The sequence below is a fragment of the Acanthisitta chloris genome, unplaced genomic scaffold (genome assembly GCF_000695815.1).
Source record: "Acanthisitta chloris isolate BGI_N310 unplaced genomic scaffold, ASM69581v1 scaffold7160, whole genome shotgun sequence".
In the NCBI taxonomy this organism is placed as follows: domain Eukaryota; kingdom Metazoa; phylum Chordata; class Aves; order Passeriformes; family Acanthisittidae; genus Acanthisitta; species Acanthisitta chloris.
The window spans coordinates 22,435-42,222 of NW_008650996.1; the positions used below are offsets into that span (position 1 = coordinate 22,435).

At 39.8% G+C, this 19,788-nt stretch overlaps 1 protein-coding gene across 1 annotated transcript in view; it reads left to right on the top strand.

Moving 5' to 3' along the window:
• The window catches only part of SYNJ1 (synaptojanin 1), a 52,363-nt gene that overhangs the window by 21,280 nt on the left and 11,295 nt on the right, over window positions 1-19,788 (top strand). The window contains exons 11-25 of the mRNA XM_009071215.1: window positions 250-415; window positions 1,644-1,667; window positions 5,218-5,409; window positions 5,758-5,842; window positions 7,037-7,177; window positions 7,540-7,732; window positions 8,977-9,135; window positions 11,212-11,368; window positions 11,699-11,816; window positions 11,946-12,158; window positions 13,409-13,487; window positions 14,507-14,669; window positions 16,058-16,251; window positions 16,923-17,043; window positions 17,632-17,670. Coding sequence (XP_009069463.1) covers window positions 250-415; window positions 1,644-1,667; window positions 5,218-5,409; window positions 5,758-5,842; window positions 7,037-7,177; window positions 7,540-7,732; window positions 8,977-9,135; window positions 11,212-11,368; window positions 11,699-11,816; window positions 11,946-12,158; window positions 13,409-13,487; window positions 14,507-14,669; window positions 16,058-16,251; window positions 16,923-17,043; window positions 17,632-17,670 — 2,044 coding nt within the window. The remainder of the gene's footprint in view (window positions 1-249; window positions 416-1,643; window positions 1,668-5,217; window positions 5,410-5,757; window positions 5,843-7,036; window positions 7,178-7,539; window positions 7,733-8,976; window positions 9,136-11,211; window positions 11,369-11,698; window positions 11,817-11,945; window positions 12,159-13,408; window positions 13,488-14,506; window positions 14,670-16,057; window positions 16,252-16,922; window positions 17,044-17,631; window positions 17,671-19,788) is intronic.

Genomic DNA, 19,788 nt, shown 5'->3' on the forward strand with positions numbered 1-19,788 from the left:
ATTTAATTTAATTTAAATCTGGTTGTTAGCTGTGCCTTGAAGGTGTTACTGTGTTGTTTAGCATATGGGGGTGTGGGGGAAAGAACACATAGGACAGTAGGCTTAGAAGATTTTATTTAACTCTTAGAAGGAAATTGCCTTAGACTTTAAGATCCATAGCACAGTTTACATGTATGCTACTGAATATTGCCAATGTTGTTGTGAGCAGTGTCCAACATAAAATATTTTATACATGTTCCTCCCTAACAGGCTGGAAAGCTGAAGGATGGTGCTCGTTCTGTGACCAGAACGATCCAAAATAACTTTTTTGATAGCTCCAAGCAGGAGGCCATTGATGTTTTGTTATTGGGAAATACCCTAAATAGTGATTTAGCAGATAAAGCACGGGCTCTCTTAACCACCAGCAGTTTACGCGGTATGTGTCTTTCAGGATTTTAATCTGTCTGATAACTATTTGGTGTAAGAGCTATTTGGAGTTTGTTTGCAAAGCGCTGTTGGAAAGTATAAATGTTGGTTTATGTTTTGCTGACTTATTAAAAAGTGAAATCTGCTTTACTAATATTGTGAAACTAACATGCTGCAGGAATTACTGTTCATAATTTGTGGGTGAAGCTCTACATCAAAATCAGAGAGATTTGGCTGAGAAACTCTGTATGCAGAGCAGCCATATATGGGACATGGGGGGGGTCTGGTCTCAGGAAGGATGTTCCCCTCACCACAACAGAGAGCTGAACCAGCATCCTGCATCTCCAGGGGTGTAGCCTGCATGGTCCCCAGGACTGCAGTCGTGTCCCGGCCTACCGCAGGTCTGACGGGCAAGAAAAGAGTAAGTGGGTCAGGTGTAGGGCTGTGTTCAGAGTAATCTCCTGCGATATAAAATACAGAGGAGCTCCTACTTGGGCAAAGAAGGAGCTTAAATTTGAGTCTTTTTCCAAGATTCCAGGTAATAGTCTTCTAAATGGTAGATTACTGCAATTTTTAGGGATTAATAAGTCTTAAATTTGTCTTGTAAATTTTGTCCTTCTCCTGGACACTTCTCAACCTAGAATGAGAAAAGTGTATCAAAACTTTGGTGAAAATCTCTGGCACAGGAAAAGAATTCTTGCCCAATTGTAGTCTTAATCTTGTGGGTCCTCGTCTTCATCCAATGTGGACCCTAAAAGGCTGTTTTTCTCCTGTTTCTTTGGCACAAGGTTTCAAGTTATTGGAAGTTTTCTTGTATCTGAAACCTGCTAAATTGGCCTCACCTCAAAATTAGTTGGATTAGTTTTAATTTCTTCTCACTTTATCTGAGAATACAGTTTGTCCTTTCAGTATTAGCAGCTCCTGGCAGCTCAGGAGCATTGATCCCTCTTCTCTGAACAGAATGTCTTTGCATTCTCTGCTAGGTGGCAAATTAACTAACAGGGCACTTCATCACGTGAAAATCCATTATTAATAAAGTATTAAAAGAGAATTTATTAATACTGTTTTGAAAATTTGTAGATTGTGCAGCATGAAAGATGTTCTTTAACTAATGCAAATGGTTATGTGTAATAAATTGTGTATTACAGCATGTTCTCTCACATATTGCTGGAAAATTTTAAAAAGCAGTAACTTATTTGACTAATTTTTTTCTTGTTTCCTTCTTACTGCATCCGTAGTTTCAGAGCAATCATTGCAATCAGGTATAGTATAGTAAACTAAGCTCTGACCAGCTGTTGTTCTTTTCTGGCTTCTTTCTGGTGTCTATTTGCATAATGTTTGGTTGTGGGCTCACATTTTCCTGGTAGCGTTTGGATCTGGCATTGCAGTAACTTATTTGACTAATTTTTTTCTTGTTTCCTTCTTACTGCATCCGTAGTTTCAGAGCAATCATTGCAATCAGGTATAGTATAGTAAACTAAGCTCTGACCAGCTGTTGTTCTTTTCTGGCTTCTTTCTGGTGTCTATTTGCATAATGTTTGGTTGTGGGCTCACATTTTCCTGGTAGCGTTTGGATCTGGCATTGCATTCAAAAAGCCCTTTAGTCCAACAAAAGAGAAAATACAGGAGATGGAAAATGTTGCCATTGTGCTTGAGTGTGAGTTAGGAAATGAGGCAACCAATTCTTAAGGGTCTATTTTTGCAAATGCTAGAGCTGTAGAGGAATTTGTCTTTTTATCTGGTTTGCGAGTTTCTGGATTTTTGCTTTGTTTAGAATAAGAGGTGAAATTCTTCAGGACAATTTGTAACTTCATCTTATTTGTTGTTAGAAGGCTCCACCTGCTTGTGTTCTTGCATGAGCCAAAGTGATTTTGCAGTATCTCCCAGCAATGGTTAATGTTGTACTGGAAGGATCCAAAATAACACACTGACACTTGTATTTTGTGGAGCAGAAGTCCAGTTAAACCCACTCACATACACAGTCACCTTTGCAGGTGATACAAAGTATAGTATTTAAGGATCTTGTTAGGTAAAACTGTCAGTGAATAGAAGGCCTGAAAAGGGAACTTTCTAGTCAACTCTTCTACTTGGAGACATTTACTGTAATATCTTGACCAATGCCTGTGACGTTGAACCCATTTCAGAGCATTCAGCAATACTGACTTTTCTAATTAATGTAAATTCTCCTTTTTGATGTTACTTCAGCTGTTTGCCTGAAACTGCACTGTTTGGGCAGATGTGATATATGCATGTTCTGAATTTTCAAGGAACTGCAAGTACCTGTCAGCTGTGCCACACTTCATCTCCTAGTTCTCACAAACTATTATTTAAAATATTCCTAATGCTCCTATATTCTAAATGTAAATGACTTTTACATTTGTCAACTTTGCTTTTTCTATTAGTGTTTTACTCTCCCTACTTATCTCTTTGTGAGTACCTAAAGAATGAAATCTGAGTCACAGGTAGGACATACCTGACATTAATGGTTCGCTGGCATTTTTCAGTGTTAAAAAGTGTTTATTGGAACAAGCAGTCACACTCTCACTGATGGTGTCACCTTCTAGCTTATAACCCAGGACGAGTGACATGAGTCAACCATTTTTTAGAATTTCAAGGTTTCACCTGGATATAAATCGCAGACATTGAAAGAATCATACAGGAATTTGGATATTGTAGTAAACCAGTTCCATCAAGTTCAGTTGCACAGAATGTCCCACAAAGAATTTTAAATTCCACTCCCTTTGTAAAACCAATTTCCAAATGTCTTCTTGCCTAGTAAAAACAGCAATTAGAGTATTTTTGCTGCAAAATAACAGAAAAGGTAATTGACTAGATTTTTAATGTTGTAGAGTGAGACACAATTTTGCTGAAAAAAGAAATAGCTGGAAATGTGTAGAGAAATAATGCTTGCAGGAGGCTCAGGAGCTCTGAAAAGCAATTGCTTCACTCAGTATTTTGGAAAACAGATGTATTTATTCTAATTTATAAAAAGAGCCATCCTACGATTCGAAAAGCTTGCTAGTATAAGGATGGGATTTTCAGGGTTGTGATAAGCATCTTCACTTTTAAAGTTATGGTCTGACCTGGTAAGACTTTTCACATTAGGGGTTGATAAAAATGTCAGGAGGTAAATAGGCAACAATCCAATTTTGCAGCTTTTCTTAAAAGTTGCTAGGTACCAGCTCTGAATGGTTTGGAGTAACTATTTAAAGTTAAGGTGAAAATGGCTAAATTCTCAAAAGCAAAAGAAGGAACTGGAGAGAATAAAAGTCCAAACTCTACTATTAAACTTGCTCAGGGTACTACAGAGGCTGATCTGTGCAGACCTGCCAAGCTGCCTGCGATGCTGTTTTGGTTTCCTGGGGCTCAGCTGGTCTTTCAGATGATTTGGGCACTTGGATGTATTGTGGCTCCAACATTTTTCTGGGATTGGTGTCCCTTCAGTGGTCAGGTGCTTGGGTAGATTCCCTCTTTGACCCTCGGAGGCTTTTCCGGCACGTGGTGGACTTCTTGACGTGAGTTACCTGCTGTGCAGGTCCATTCAGAAGTAGGCTCAGTATTTGCCTCTCACCTGAAGATCTAAAGTGTTAGGTTGGCTCCTTTCTAGACTCCATTTCCCTGGATTATGATGAGGTATGATCCCAAGCATGATCTGCTTGTAATACCTCAAGGAGACACCAACCAGTTCATTGTCTTCTGTCTGTGATGAGCCCATCTGTGGATATGTGGTTTGTTCAGCAGTGAAGGAGGCCACAACCAACAAATGCAATAGAATATTTTATTCTCTTGTTTCCAGTTGGTTTCAAACCCATGAGAGCCAGAGAATCCCTGATTTTTGTTTTGACTGGGTAGCCAAGATTCTGTAGCAGATTTAAAGGTGGTAAATTTAATAAGTGAAAAGACAAGAGCAGCTCACTAATCATCTTATTTTTGGGATTTGAATGAAAATACTGTGCCTGACTGTTTTGTAAGACAGCATCCACTGGAGGGAAGAATTCCACCTAATATTGTTTACATTATTCTCTCAGAGTCTCATAACCATGAGAACATTCAAAACAGGTAAATTGATCCCATTTGGGCAGAGTACCAGACCACTGAATCAGCTGTTTTGTTTCTGTGTGCCTCACAATGTCCCTTACAGATGGGTTGCTTCTCTCTCTCCCATCTGGCAGATAAAAACAAGGCAGAGAAAGTCTGGTGTGACAGAGAAATGAGTTTAATTGTTTTGAATCCCAGCCTACTTCCCTCCCTAAAGCAGGATTTTAGGAATTCAAATGACCTAAAAAATAATTCAGAATTGTGGCTTAAATAGACATACACTGATAGGATAAAATAATGTACCTTCTCTCTTTCAGTAATAGCAGTGTATCAGTAAACTTTACACTTACAGAAGTGACTATATCTGCAAGTTGGTTCTGTAATGGAGATTGGACTTCATAAATGTAATCTGTAAAAATGAGGTACATATCTGTGTTGTCATGTACAAAAAGTAATGGTTTCCATAGAAAATCACAGATAAAGTGGAAGAATGACAGATACAGATATTTATAAAACATGGAAATTCTGTTTCCTTCCTGTTTTATTTCTTTCTATGTTACTTTGAACAAATTGGTGCTGGTTTTCAGTCGGTCAGTGTCCTACCCAGACAAGTAGTATGTTTGCAAAGGTGCTTTCCCCAGTGGAAGCTTCGTTCCTCTGGCTTTCCCAGCTTGGCTCTCTCAATGTCTGTGCATGTATATGGGAAAGATCGCATTGCCAAGTTGCTGAAGAAACATTCTCTATAAAATCATGTCTTTTCAAATGTTTTTGCAGCATCTGTAAAAGTGCTAAAGAGTATGTGTGAGAACTTTTATAAGTATGCAAAACCGAAAAAGATCCGAGTCTGCGTTGGGACATGGAACGTCAACGGCGGGAAGCAGTTTCGAAGTATTGCCTTTAGGAACCAGACCCTCACTGACTGGCTTCTGGATGCACCAAAGCTAGCTGGGATCCATGAATTCCAAGGTGGGGTTTGTATTCTGTCATTTTCTTTGTGAAAACTGATTTTCATAGTAAGATCATTGTTAAAATAGGTCTCGCAGAATGGTCTGGGTTGGAAGGGACCTTAAAGCTCATTCAGTTCCACACCCTGCTCGCGGCAGGGACACCTTCTGCTAGACCAGGTTGCTCCAAACCCCATCCAACCTGGCCTGGAACACTTCCAGGGATGGGGCAGCTTGTGCCAGCCCCTCTCCACCCTCACAAGAAAGAATTTCTTCCTAAGTAAATAATTTCTTCCTAAAATAAATTTATATATGAGGTCTTGGTTCTTAATTAAAAAGGACAAAGATGTCTTCTCATGTGTAACTGCAGATCGCAAAAACAAACCTGTGGACATATTTGCCATTGGATTTGAAGAAATGGTGGAGTTAAATGCAGGAAACATTGTGAATGCCAGGTAGGTAATACAATCCATACAGTCCTAGTTTGGCTGATAGTCACCTTTTTTGAGTAAAATGTTGTTTAAAGTTTTGTTTTCTCCTGTTTTGCACAAGTTGGGATTAATCTGGAATAATATTTAACTGTATTCCGTATCTATCTCTCTGTTTCTGTGCCAGGATTGCAGACTTCATTTCAGCTTTCCTTAGCAAAGCTGTGATCACTTAGGTCATGTGTAGTGTAATCTCAAGGATCTGAACAGTCAGTACTTGACCATATTTTGGATTGCGCCTTCAGTAGCCCCTCAGGTTTTTCCTGCATTTAATGCTTTGGAGGAATTTAGCTCCAGTGCTTGCAGTGTTCTGTAGTCTCTGTGCCTTGCACTGCTGGGAACAGTAAACCCTGGGAAAAATCTTTCCAAAAGCATGTATTGCTGTCATGCCTTTGTATAATGTCTTGCCTCAGGCTGTGGTCTGTAAAAAGCAAGCCTTCCTTCCAAACTGCCACTTTCCAGTGCTATTCCATGTATTCCATGGATATCTTACTGTGGAATTGGGAATTTTCACCCGTAGCAGAGTGGGTTATGGGAATATTCCTGCTCTGAATGTTTCCTGGTGTTACACAAGCTTTAACCTGTTGGGAAGAGCACCTAAGGCCTATAATGCTGTAGCCTTTGCCCAGGCTTTTGTCTTGAGTACCAAGTGGCAGCTTGTCATCCCTTAATTTCACACTATGTCCAGTTAATGCTTTTACCAGGCCTGATATTTTTCATTTCTGTCAAATGCTAGCTCTGAAAACCACAGTCTGTTAGGTTTCCAAGGAAGTTTCTACTTGATCTACAACCATGGAATAGTTTTCTGCTATTGTCTGAGCTCTAGGCTAGGAAGTAACTCCCTATAAAAATTCTTAGGTTTTGCTCCTCTAGTCTAGGCCCAGAAACACAGGAAAAATCCCTGGCTCCTAACATTGTCTGTGGTGTTTGGAACAGTGAGGCAGCATTTTAAGAGGCTGAATTTGAAATGATGAGATCATGGCAGTCTAGAGCCTGTGTCTCTGCTAGGAGGCATTTGAGCACCATTCCCAGTTTGGCTGTGGCTTACTGCCCCAAGGTTTAGTTAAGGTTATGGGATGAAGTTCATTCAACTCAATCAACAGTTAGGAAGCTGCTTAATTTGATTTATTTTAAACGTGGCATTTTTGATCTCGCTGCTAGCACAACCAACCAGAAGCTCTGGGCTGCTGAACTGCAGAAGACTATATCAAGAGACTACAAGTATGTGCTGTTGGCTTCTGAGCAGCTGGTGGGCGTCTGCCTCTTCGTGTTCATCAGGCCCCAGCACGCTCCGTTTATCAGGTCAGTGGGCACACAAGCTGTCCCCAGCCTGGATCACCTTCAGCTTGCCTTGTGTGGGAAGCTAACATACAAGTGTACCAAGAAGCATGTGGCGTTGTAAAAGAACTGTTCTATCTTCTGGGGAAGTAACTGCTGAAATTCTTTTATCTTAGTTTTTAAGTACCTTATCAGTCTTGTAAAGCTGAACTTTTATACTGTTACCTGCTCAATAGCTGTTGGCATTTTTTAAAACCAGCCCTGTGGCCTGAAGGAATGGTGTGGTAATGTTCTCTTCCCAGCACAGGGTCACACTCAGACACACTTAGAGCTCTTCACTTCTGTCCTGTGTCATTGGAAGGTTTCATAGTTGTGTCACTCTTTAGGGATGTTGCTGTGGATACTGTGAAGACTGGCATGGGAGGAGCCACTGGGAACAAAGGTGCAGTAGCCATTCGGATGCTGTTCCATACCTCCAGCCTCTGCTTTGTCTGCAGTCATTTTGCTGCAGGGCAGTCCCAAGTTAAGGAGAGAAATGAAGACTTCGTAGAAATCTCTCGAAAGCTTGGTTTTCCCATGGTAAGCACCAGGGTTCAAATTCCAGAATGAATGAGGTGTTAAACCCTTGGAGCTCCCCCAGTGTCATTCAAAAGCTACATTTGCATTTTACCCCCTCCCTAGATTCCTGTGGAAATCAGATTTCCTTGGGTTAGAGGTCCCACAACTTTTACTGAAACAGGAGACTGCAGGAAGAATTAGACCTTTCCAGTGCAGTGACTGAGAGAGATGCTGAAGCATGAGTTCACTTGCATTAGGAATCAAGGATTTAGCACAGAAAAGAGACCTTACAGATCCCTGACATGCAGTAGAACTTTTGTAGGCACCAGAGTCAATCAACGGTGAGGAAGAAAAATCCATGGGAAACAGGGTTTTCAGAAAACAGGAATGATTTCTGCTAATAATTCTGTGACATGTTTCTCATAAAGAAATATCAAATGCCAAGTGAATACTTGAAAATTTTATCAATGTAACAAGATACTTCCTTGAGATTTAAGCTGGTTTAAATTTTGTAGTTCTAGCTGTCCTTAGTTTTTGCAGCCCTGTGCAGAAGTCTTACATCTCATTTTATAGAGGTTTTTTTTAAAATTTCTAATTTGCCCTCGTGGTCATGTTTCAGCTTTTCTAGAAAGTACTGCATTCTTCTGCTCTCCAGAAACAGTTTCCCAAATGCAGCTGGTTTAATCTGCCAGTGAATCTGCTTGGGTTTACTTATGGACAGTGGAAAAATCAAAACGAAGAAGTAGAAGTTCTCATGTTAAACCCTAGGCTTTGTTTAAACTAACAGAACCCTCATGTCTCTCCCTAGCCACAAAAATTGTATGTAGCTGAAAAGTCTTCAATTAAATCTGAATAATAAAGCCCATGATTTGCAGTTGTCAGGAGATAGTGCACAAAATCCCAGGGGAGTGTTTTGTTCTCCTTTGTAACATCTTTGTGACACAAGCAGCAGTCATCACCTTAGAGCAGACTTCTGCAACAAGAGTAGGAAGATGAAGAATTTTGGAATCCAATTGAGATGATTCATGTTTCTTTAGACGTGAAATACATAGGGAATGTTACTTCTGTCCTGTCCTGTGTGTGTGAACACCATTGGCTATTTTGGTCTAACCACAATGCACACTAAACACTGAGATGTATTTCAGTTGTCCTCATCAGCCAGAAATCATGTGTATTTTACAGTTAAAAACTGAACTTCTGCCCCTGGAAACAGTACATTTGCCACTGAGTTATTTTGAACTCCACTGTGTGCTACTGTTTTACAGGGAAGGATGCTCTTCTCCCATGACTATATTTTCTGGTGTGGTGACTTCAATTATCGAATCGATATGCCAAACGAGGAGGTGAAGGACCTGATTCGACAGCAGAACTGGGATCCCCTCATAGCAGGAGACCAACTTATCAATCAGAAAAATTCTGGACAGGTATCTGTCTGCCATACTGCAGAATATTTCATTTTCCTTTTTGATTTTAGCAGTTCTCCATGGTGCTTCTGTAAATCTGTATTCTCAGAATGGAGTTTACTGATTAGAATATTCTAATCTTCTTTTCATCAGGTGCAGCTATTTTAAAAAATATATTTGTAGAAATTGTTCTGGTAATCTTGCTCTTAAGTTGCTGCAGAAATAGGCCTAATGCTGTTACTGCTGGAAAAAGGAGTAGTCAAAATAGTAGCCTCTTTATTTACAAAGAAAACATGGAATAACAAAGTCTGAAGAAAGCTTCAGCTTTTCGATTTCTAGTGTTTCTTAGGAATATTTGCAGTGAGTTGAATTTTGTGTGTATTGTTTCTTCCCAGCGCTGTGTGGGAAGGCTGTAGATGGTGAAATGAGAAACAATCCTCTGGCATTGGTTCTGTCTGCTCGTCAGCACTTTGCTCATCCGCAGTGTTTTTCCTGGTTTTCCCTTCCCTTTGTGCTGGTGTCTTGTGCACTGGAACAGGAGTCAAAACACTGGATATTTGTACCTTTTTTTTAAATAGCCATTTCCTAGAGAAAATGAGCTGTACCTTCACATGGGCAGACAGCATGACTGTCTGTTAAGTGGACCAAAACGAGAGGTGTAGTGGTTTTGGGGACACTTCAGTAGCTACAAGGCTGGAAAGATCTATGGAAACTACCAGAATATGAAAAGGACTCCTAACAGCCTCCTGACTGGGCAGGAGAAAGAGGAGTGTTGCACTGTTGGGCTAATATTCCATGATGTGTAAGCTGCTGGCTGGGCAACATGCTGTCTCTGGGATTGCTCGGTGCTGTGGCATGTGGCTGGTCACCCTTGCACTTGCTGCTCAGGAAAGGCTTTTACATAGCAACTTCCTCCATAAAAGTGGAGTAAGAAGTAGTTACTGAAGGCAAAAAAAATCAATTGTCTTGGAAGTTGTGGAACTTCTGACATTCTGGTATTGATCTTCTGACACTGAATTTTAAATTGACTGGATTTCAAATAGTATTTCTAGCAAGAAGAGCAGGCCAAGATGTCATTTGAAGCAGATTCCACTGTAAGGTCTAAGTTAAATTTATATTTTATAGATCTCTGAAATGAAGTAAAACTGCCCATACAAGATTGAACTCAAGACTCATGCTGATTAAGCTTAACTAAAGGGTTTTAACTTGTGTCCAGTTTAAACACTTAAAGAGTGAGAAAATCCCTTGGCCTCCAACGGTCCTGTGTCTGCTGTCGGTGTCTGGCTGTGTGGCAAAGACCCTGAGTTTTTGGTTTCTTTCAGTTGACACTGTATCTCTGAATACTGTATGTACTTCTGGCAGATAATGTCACAGAATATCTTTTTAAATTCTGTTTTCCTATTTGCTTGAGAAGAAATGGTGATATTATTTCTAATGTTGCAGTTCATATTGAATGTATTAAGGACTCCTTATTTTTCCCTTTTTTTTTTCACTCCTATTTTTTGGTGAGGCATGCTGTGTCAGCTTTTCCCTAGAAGTGTTCAGGGTCAGGTTGGATGGGGCCCCTGATGCAGTGAATGGTATCCCTGCCCATAGCAGGAGGTTAGAACCGGATGATCTTTCAGGTCCCTTCCAACACAAACTGGTCTGTGATTCTGTGAATTTGGTGGAATGCTTGGCATGTTCAGATAGGTACATAAAATACACACCTTAATTCCCAAGTTCTGCTGACACAGGGACAACTAACCACCTAACTAAAGTGCTGTGTCGCAGTGCCTGTGTTCTGGGTGACCTCCAGCTCTGAATCACATTGGAGGAACAGTAGGTTTCTTGTGAGCCTGGGTTTAAAGATATAAATGTTGACATAGTTCTGTTTATTGCTGATTGTCTGGGTCACTATTTAGTCACAGTGGCAAATGTAGAATGTTTTCTGCAGATAAAATGTGGAGAAGGATTCATACAACCAAATGAGGGGGTTTTATTTTGAGATGTCTATACAGGTTTTCACCATTAGAATAGAGAATTCTGATTAGTTTCAAGCTGTTTCCCATCTGTTTCTGTCTCTGGCATGACACACAATTGCTTGGTTTCTTACAGATTTTTAGGGGATTTTTGGAAGGGAAAATAAATTTTGCTCCTACATACAAATATGATCTGTTCTCTGATGACTACGACACCAGTGAAAAATGTCGCACGCCGGCATGGACGGATCGGATCCTGTGGAGGAGAAGGAAATGGCCTTTTGACAGATCAGGTTTGAGGGTTTCCTTCAATTGTTTAAAAAGTTCTTTTAACTGGCTTAGACACTCCATTTAGTGACATTGACAGTGCCAGTGATTCTGAGCTTCTGTCCCTGACTTGGTAGGAGGCAGAGCCCCATCTTCAGTAAACGCGGTGCAGCTGAATGGACAGTCCCAGTTGCTGGCATTTCAGTAGTTCAGAAGAAACTTCTGCGATTCTTTTTCTGTAAAACTTTTTTTTCTCCAATGCAAATTTTATTTCCTTTTTTACAAATAGCTTATATTTTAAATAACATTCTTGCAGTCACTGTGTTTTTCTCTTTTTGTTTTCATCCCGAATGCAGCGGAAGATCTGGATCTCCTCAATGCAAGTTTTCACAGTGACAGTAACGTCCCTTATACGTGGAATCCTGGCACTTTGTTGCACTACGGAAGAGCAGAGCTGAAAACTTCTGATCATAGGTAACAGTTTTATTTTATGCATTGTTTCCTAAGATTTAACATTCTATTACTTGCTGACATTTAACATTCAGGTATATTTTGTTGCTCTGATACTCTGCTGACACTTTTTGTTGTATATTCTTTCCCAAGGCCTGTGGTTGCGTTGATTGACATCGACATATTTGAAATTGAAGCAGAAGAGAGACAAAAAGTTTATAAGGAGGTGATTGCAATGCAAGGACCACCTGACGGTACTGTGATGGTCTCCATCAGAAGTTCAGCAGAAGAAAACTATTTTGATGATAACTTGATTGATGTTCTTCTTCAAAAATTTGCAGGCTATGGCGAAGTGATACTTATAAGGTTAAAAAACCTTTTTACTTTTAATCTCTAGTCATAGAATCCTAGAATCATAGTATGGTTTAGGTTGGAAGGGACCTTAAAAATCATCCAGTTCCACCCCCTGCCATGGACAGGGTCCCTTTCCACTAGACTAGGTTGCTCCAAGCCCCATCCAACCTGGCCTTGAGCATTTCTTAGGATGGGGCAGGCACCGCTTCTCCGTGTGAAAGCAAACCAGTGAGAGAGACTCCAAGTCAGAAATAGTTTAATAGGAAAACCAATAAATGCAACAGTACAAAAAGAAACCACTGACAGAGTCAGAAAACAACCTGTCAGTCAGGGTGTTGTTAACAGTCCCATTAAATGGTGGCTGCAGTCCTCCTGGAGTGGTGGGTCTGCTGGAGCAGTGATCCTGCAGATCTGGTCTTCACCTGAAGGTCCAGCAGCAGCTCTTGTCCTCTGGGGATCCAGCAGGCAAAGGGCCCTGTGCTGGTCCAAACCCCACAGCTTATATCCCTGTGGGAATGCTTGGCTCCCCTCCCCATCCCCCATGTAGGAATGCTTTGTTCCCCCCCTTGGGGTGAAGCATCTGACAATGGGACAATGTAATTCTCTGCATGGGTCCCTGACAGTCCATGAAACAGAGACAGTCCCTGAGGAGCCATCAGGGGTGAGGAGATAAGGATCACTGCCCCACCTGCTTTAAGAGCCTGTGGAGAGGATAATAGAATACACACCATTGGTTACACCCTACACTGTAACCTAGGACAAGCAGCCACAGCTTCTCTGGGCAACCTGTGCCAGTGCCTCACCACCCTCACGGGAAAGAATTCCTTCCCAATATCCCATCCCTTGTCCTATCTGGACATGGAGCTGCTGGATCAAGTCCAAAAATTCCTTGTCATTGTTCCCACATTGTTCCTATTGTTCCTATTTCCTGATTAGAGTTACTTTCCTAGCAGGCATTTCAGTTATGATCTGCTTCATTTATAAAATTTAGGCTGAACTTTAATGTCTTTACAATTAGTTTTACATATCTGTATGTCTCAGTTTTCAAACATAATTTTTCCAGATACTCTTATATTTTTGAGCTAGAGCATCATTAATTTGATACCAATTTTGTATTCAAAAATTAGTTTAGTAACTTTAAGTGAGCTGAAAATAAGAGGATCCCTTTGAATAACATTCACATGCGTCTGCACTAAACTGTCAGTTGAACTGTTAAGTGATGTGGTATTTTGTTTGGTTATTCTTTCCAATGAACTTTGCAGGTTTGTGGAAGACAAGATGTGGGTAACATTTTTGGAAGGAAGCTCTGCTTTGAATGTTATGAACTTGAATGGTATTGAGGTAATACAAAAATTACTGAACTTTCTTACAACAAGAGAAAATGCATCTTTTTAAAGACTGCTTGTCTGGGGTGGGTTTGGGTTTTTAATTCATAGAAGTTTTTATGTTCCATATTAAGTTGTTGTGTACTTTTTTTATTATTCTTTTGATAGCCACGCAGGAATATGTCAAGTTTAAAAAGCCAGATGAAAGAAGTATCAAACTTAATGTATTTTTAGGAGGTGGACTGTTGAGAAATCAAGATCCCATACTGAGAGGTGTCTTCATCAGAGGAAGGGTTTGGGGGGTTTCATTATTTAAAAAGCAGAGTTTTTACCTTCAGTTTCTAGTATGAACCAGTCTAAGATATTTATAGCCTGCAGTTATTAAAAATTCAGCACTTCGGTGCTGCAGTCACTTTAAAATGTCACAATTTCAGCTTGCATTGACTTCTGCAGGACCAATGTTTAGTTTTTGTGAAAATTTAACTTTTTGACTGTGACTAACATATGTTCGTGCTAAGACTTGGAGTCTGCAGTGTTTGTGGAAGGATCCTCGGGTCTGCCAAGGGTGTCACTGGCAGTCCAGGCAGGATGGGGCCCAGGGTCCAGTGTCAGTTTGCAGAAGGATGACCTGCTGTGTCTCAGTCTCTAAAAATGACTTCATTAATGTGGTTTATAAGCAGGTCTGTTTCTCATGACAAGGAACAGTGCTTCTGTCATAATAAAGAAACCAGAAGCTTTCTGATTAACTAAAAAGAAAAATCTCATGAGACAAGTTGTTAGTTTTTCTATAGAAAAATGTTAAATAGTTGTAATTAACTGTTTAAATGACACAAATGTAGTTAATTACAAAAATAAAGTGAAAAGCATAATTATTTTTGTGACTTATCAGTGCCATTGTTTAGTCCCAGAAATTCTGATAACCTTATTTTTGACTTTTTCAGTTATTATTTTTTTATTTTTCAATCTAGACTGCTGAGTTTTAATGTTCCTACTCTTAACAATTTCTGTTTTGTGCTTACCTTTTTGCCAATTTAGCTACAAGGAAGGATTATAAACATAACCTTGAAAAACCCAGATTGGATCAGAAGTTTGGAAGATGAAATGAGTCTAGAGAAAATTAATATTGGGTTACCTTCATCAACAAGCTCCACTTTGCTTTGTGAAGATGCCGAAGTTACTGCAGACTATGATATGGAAGGTTTGTTGAGATAAAGCATTCCTTGGTTTGAAATGCTTACAGTCCTAAATAATGTGGTTCATTTAATGCATATATAAATACTTAACAAGCTTATACCCATATAAAACAGATAAATTGGAAATCACATTATTTCCAACAGTATCTTGTCAACTGGTTGAGCAGATATGCTTCACACTCTTCTCTGCATTTCAATATATGCTTCTTGTGTCCTTGGCAAGTGAAACAGCTGTTTTTTGAACAGCAGTGAAACCCACACACACACTCTACCTGCTGATACTTCCTGTGTACATTGAATTTCCATAGGGATTTCACAGGATTTGAATTTCTGTCCAAGCTCCTTAGTGACAAACGTTACTTTGCAAAAGTTTGAAGAAAAGAGGGGGCAGCTCTGTATGCTGGAAAGAGTAGGCTGAGGTGGTTTGGTGCAGGTATTTCATAAAGCAAAAAGAATTTTGGTAAGGGAATAGATACGAAAACCTGTATCAAAAGTTGGAATTTGCATTAGTCTCACTGTCATATGATACTTCATCTGTTTTCCAGTACAGGTGGGAAACAGGACTTGAGCAGTTTAGACACCTGTAGGATTGGTTGGTTTTACTAATAGACCTCCATGAAGTGGTATGATTCACTTCAGATGTGATCTCTCAAATGCCAAAAGACTCTTAAGAGCTAATGTGTTAACTCCTAAGAGCAGCCTGGTTACTGGGTTACTGCAGAGCAGTGCAGAGTTGAAGCTGGAACTTGTGTGGAATATTGTCTGTTGTTCATGTACCTGAAGAGAGAGAGACACCTACAAGTTATGGAAGAAGGGATTACTGTGGGTTTAGTGGTGTTTGGTGGGATAATTGCCTAGTTTAGGCACTTTGAATAGCAGCATAAAACATTCTAAATTGACAGTTTACTTTTCAAAGGCACATCCACGTTGAGCCTTTGTTTTTAGACATCCTTTTCAAGGAGAAGCTATTACAAATAGCAGATATCTAGAGATCCCCTGCCTGGACTTCTGAAGAACAACTGAAGCTTGCCATGTATTGCAAACCAAGGAAATCATTTTGGCAAAGGTCTTCTTTGTAAAGCTAATTCTTTCTTGGAATAGTCAACATTGCAATGGCCACGCTATTACAGTTACCTTTAATATATATCTATAGTATACATTGTGCATTTGGAGTATTTTCAGCTGGTTTGAATACATGTGCATTCTTCATGTGTAATTTTTATAATGCAAGAATCACCCTTTGGTTGTTGATCTAATTCCTTGGAACTTTAGGGCTTTTTACCTGAAATCTCATGGCCAGAATCAGTTTATAATTTCTCCACTTCTTAAGAGAAGTTACTATTGTTCCTTTTATTTTATCTGCTTTGTCTTTTTGGGGGGGTTCATTATTCAGGAGACATTGATGACTACAGTGCTGAAGTAGAAGAAATCCTTCCTCAGCATCTCCAGCCAACTTCAGGCTCAGGGATGGGAACTTCGCCAAGCTCTTCGCCACGTTCCAGCCCCTGTCAGTCCCCAACGCTGCCGGACGGCCCCGCGCTCCCGGCCAGGCCCAGCCGAGCCCCAGCAAAAACCCCTGGGCCACCTGTGTCCACACACAGTATGTATCACACTGCTGCTCTGCCTCTAGCACTGCTGTGCAAAACGTCGGTGCTAAACTGTGCACAGAATCCTGGCTCCCTCTGGTCATGCTCTGCTAGTACCACCTCTTTCAATCCGTGCTCTCGTTGGCTGCGGGATGGAAATTGTAATCAGCAGATGTGTAAATCGAGTGTATAATATGAAAATTTCTGTTTAAACACAATCTTTCCCTTTAATGGCAAAGTGAACGCAGTGATGGTGTTTGGAGTGGCTTTTAGAAGAGTTTATTTCAATGTAATTTAGAGTAACTTTACGTAGACTGCTCAAATGCCTTCAGAATTCCCTTTGTAGCTTTTTTTGCCAGAGGACTTAGTTCAGAGATAAGGGTCAAAATCAAATGGAATGCTGCAATTTGTAAGAATGTTCAGGATTTCTTGAAAAGCATAAACTTATTGAAGCCCATGAGACCTAAATCTTGGTGTAGGAAATCTGCTTCTTTTCACCACTGGTCTGTTCCTCTTGTTTTCCTTCTCTCAAAAAGTTCTGACTCATTGTTTCCAGGAATGAGTGTCCTCTATGTGAAAAGAATTTGCTATTAGAAAAGGTTTACTGCGATTAGAATGAACAAGGGGTTAATTTCTTCATTGTTTTTGTCACATCCTTCAGCTGACTCTCAGGTTGGTGCCCAGCAGAAAGAGTCTTCTCCTCAGAGCTTGGAGCCGAAGCGTCCTCCCCCACCTCGTCCTGTGGCTCCTCCTGCACGTCCTGCTCCGCCACAGAGGCCTCCTCCACCCTCAGGTAATGCGGTGACCTAGATCAGCTGGGCAGGAATATTTTTTCAAGTCTGTGAGATGAACTTTAAAGTCCAAACCCAAACTGCATTTTATGTTGTCAGTTTGGAGCTCAATGGAATTAAAATGTTTGGTTAGTACATTTAATAGCAATAACAGCGTGGGAAATAACAGCATTTTTCAGGACCATTTAAATGTTATCTGTGAGTAAGTCTTTTATAAACTTATTTTCACAGTTTTATAACTTTGGGCTTCCTACATCAATGTTTACTCAACATTTTCATTTTTATAGCTTCTTCATTTTAAAAATAAAATGCAAATAATCCTGTGCATTCATTGATTTATATTCCTTTAATTTTGGCATCAGTATGTGTGCATTTTATCATGTCCAAGTTTTTAATGTAGACCTCATTTGAATCATCTGAAAATGGGAACAGTTGAGCACTAAGAGAAACTGGATGTTCAGAAGCATAGGGGCAACATAGTTAATCACAAACTGACCCATGTAATTTTTAACTTTCTCATTCTTTTTCTTCCTTCCTACTGTACTGACATTTTTTCATTATTGCTGCATTCATTTCTTAAATACTGTAAGGCGGTAGGAGTCCTGCACCTGCTAGAAAAGAATTTGGAGGTAATGATTTTAATTGTTTTCCAGTATGACTGCATAGCAAAACTACTGTGGTGAATTGTTGTGACAGTACATAACATGATGATTTCTCGAGGCCTAAAAGTGGGTAATTCTCAAAGTTATAAATTTGGATAATTCTTGAATGTCAATAGCATTTCCCCCTCTGAATTAAATTTGACTTTTTAGTGAAATAATATTTCTTCAGAAGTTGGTACATTTTAATCAAGGAGATGAAAACTGTTCCAGGTTTTTATTACTTTGTCCTGGTCAAAATACATTCCAGCTGACTTTTCTGTGAGAGCTGGAACTTGCCTTTAGCTGTGACAAGGATAGCTTTTCTCCTCACAGGCCATTACAAGGAGCATTGTGAAATAGCTTGTGATTGTAACTACTTGCCATGATTATCCATTCATTAGTTGTCCAAGTTGAAGCTACTGCTGGTCTGGCCCAGTTTCTCCTGGGAAATCACCAACTAACAGAGAGCTCCAAATCATGGAGCTATATTTGTCTCTAAGCTGAACACTGACATATGGGTAGTGTGTTTTCTGTTTCCAAGTCTGGAATGTGCTCCTAAGTCTTTCCTTAGAGACATGAAATGTCCTCCATAGTTCCTGGAACTCGTGTCTACTTCAGAAGCACAAACTTAGCAAAGAAATTTATCCTGTTACTTTGAAGGCACTGGAGAGCTACAGGTCTTTACAAAACAACAAAATCCTGAAATAATGCTTGCCTCTTTCCTTCCCTTTTGATAATGCCAAGGGCCTCATCAGACCTTCAGGCTAGTTTTGTGTTTTTCCAGCTTTTTGTGGCTTTGCATATAATAACTCACACATTCTCAGAAGTGCTTCTTCTTGAAAGTAATCTTTGTCCTTCTTTGTCGCACGGCTCCATAGTTGAGCTGTCCTTCTTGGGCCTAAATCAGCTCCTCATGAGTTTAAATCAGCTCATGGGATAGGCTGAGAATTGTAAGTGGCTCTGAAACACTTCCAGACACTGATACTCTGTTAGTAGGAAAGAGGTTTTTGTGAGAAAATAGAAGTTTTGAGCAACATAGTCTGTAAATATCAGCTAGCTTATTCTAATGTAAAACAAAAATGTATGTGGCTCTGAGACACTGTTGAGAGGAGGAGGTGTTCATGCCAAAGGTATAGTAGTTCACATGAGTTAAAATGCTTAAGTTTTAGGAAATAGTTTATATATCACAGTCAGCCTTGAGGAGATTTAATTCATTGTACTTGAGTCCTGTATAGTCTTACATGCACTGACACAATCCTGTTTGCCTAGTTTGTCTCAATTGTGTAGACTAGTCTTTTTTTCCACTACATAGCTTAAAGAATTGTGACTTGCATAAAACTTGCTTTTTATGCAATCATTTGAGACTGTAGTATAGTTTTTTTCATATATTGACCTGACCTAAAGCTCTTGACTTTCTCAGTCCTCCTCATTTTCCACTCATGGTATAGATGTATAATGCATAGTCCTTTGCTTCTGAGCAGTACCTGAGCTCAGCCCTGAGCAAGCTAGCACGGGGCTGGACCCAGAATAACTGTCCCAGTGGATGACTCTGCCTGGGGACGTGGCACCTGTTTCTCCTAAAGCACTGTGACAGTGTCCCTGTGTACTGTATAAGTGGATCAAACTCTGGTGTTGGACTTCTGAAAGGGACACTGAGCACATCTTTAAAATGTTGTGCATTCTAAATGTAACTCTTTTCTCCCTCATGTGTTTTAACCTTTGTTTTTCTGAGTACTTCACTCCCTTCAATGCCCATAACATTTTTTTCTAATGGCTCAGAATGCTTTGAAGATGAGAGGAGGATTTGGGCATCTAAGTGTTTCAGAGTTTAGTCATATTTTATATCAGAAGTATCTTAGAATTCAAGGGGACAAGGCTCTGCACTCACTGCAGGGCTGTACAAAATTTTGTATGCTAATGCAAAAAATTTCACTGAGGGATTCTATGAGCTCTCAGTTGTTTACAGTTAAAAATTAAATGTCACACTGTTTACCCAAGATTGTTTTAAATACATTACTGATTAAATTCTTACGGAACATTAAAAGTCATAAAGGCTCCTAATTGTCAATTGAAGTTAAAATATAACATTGATGGGGGTTTTTCCCT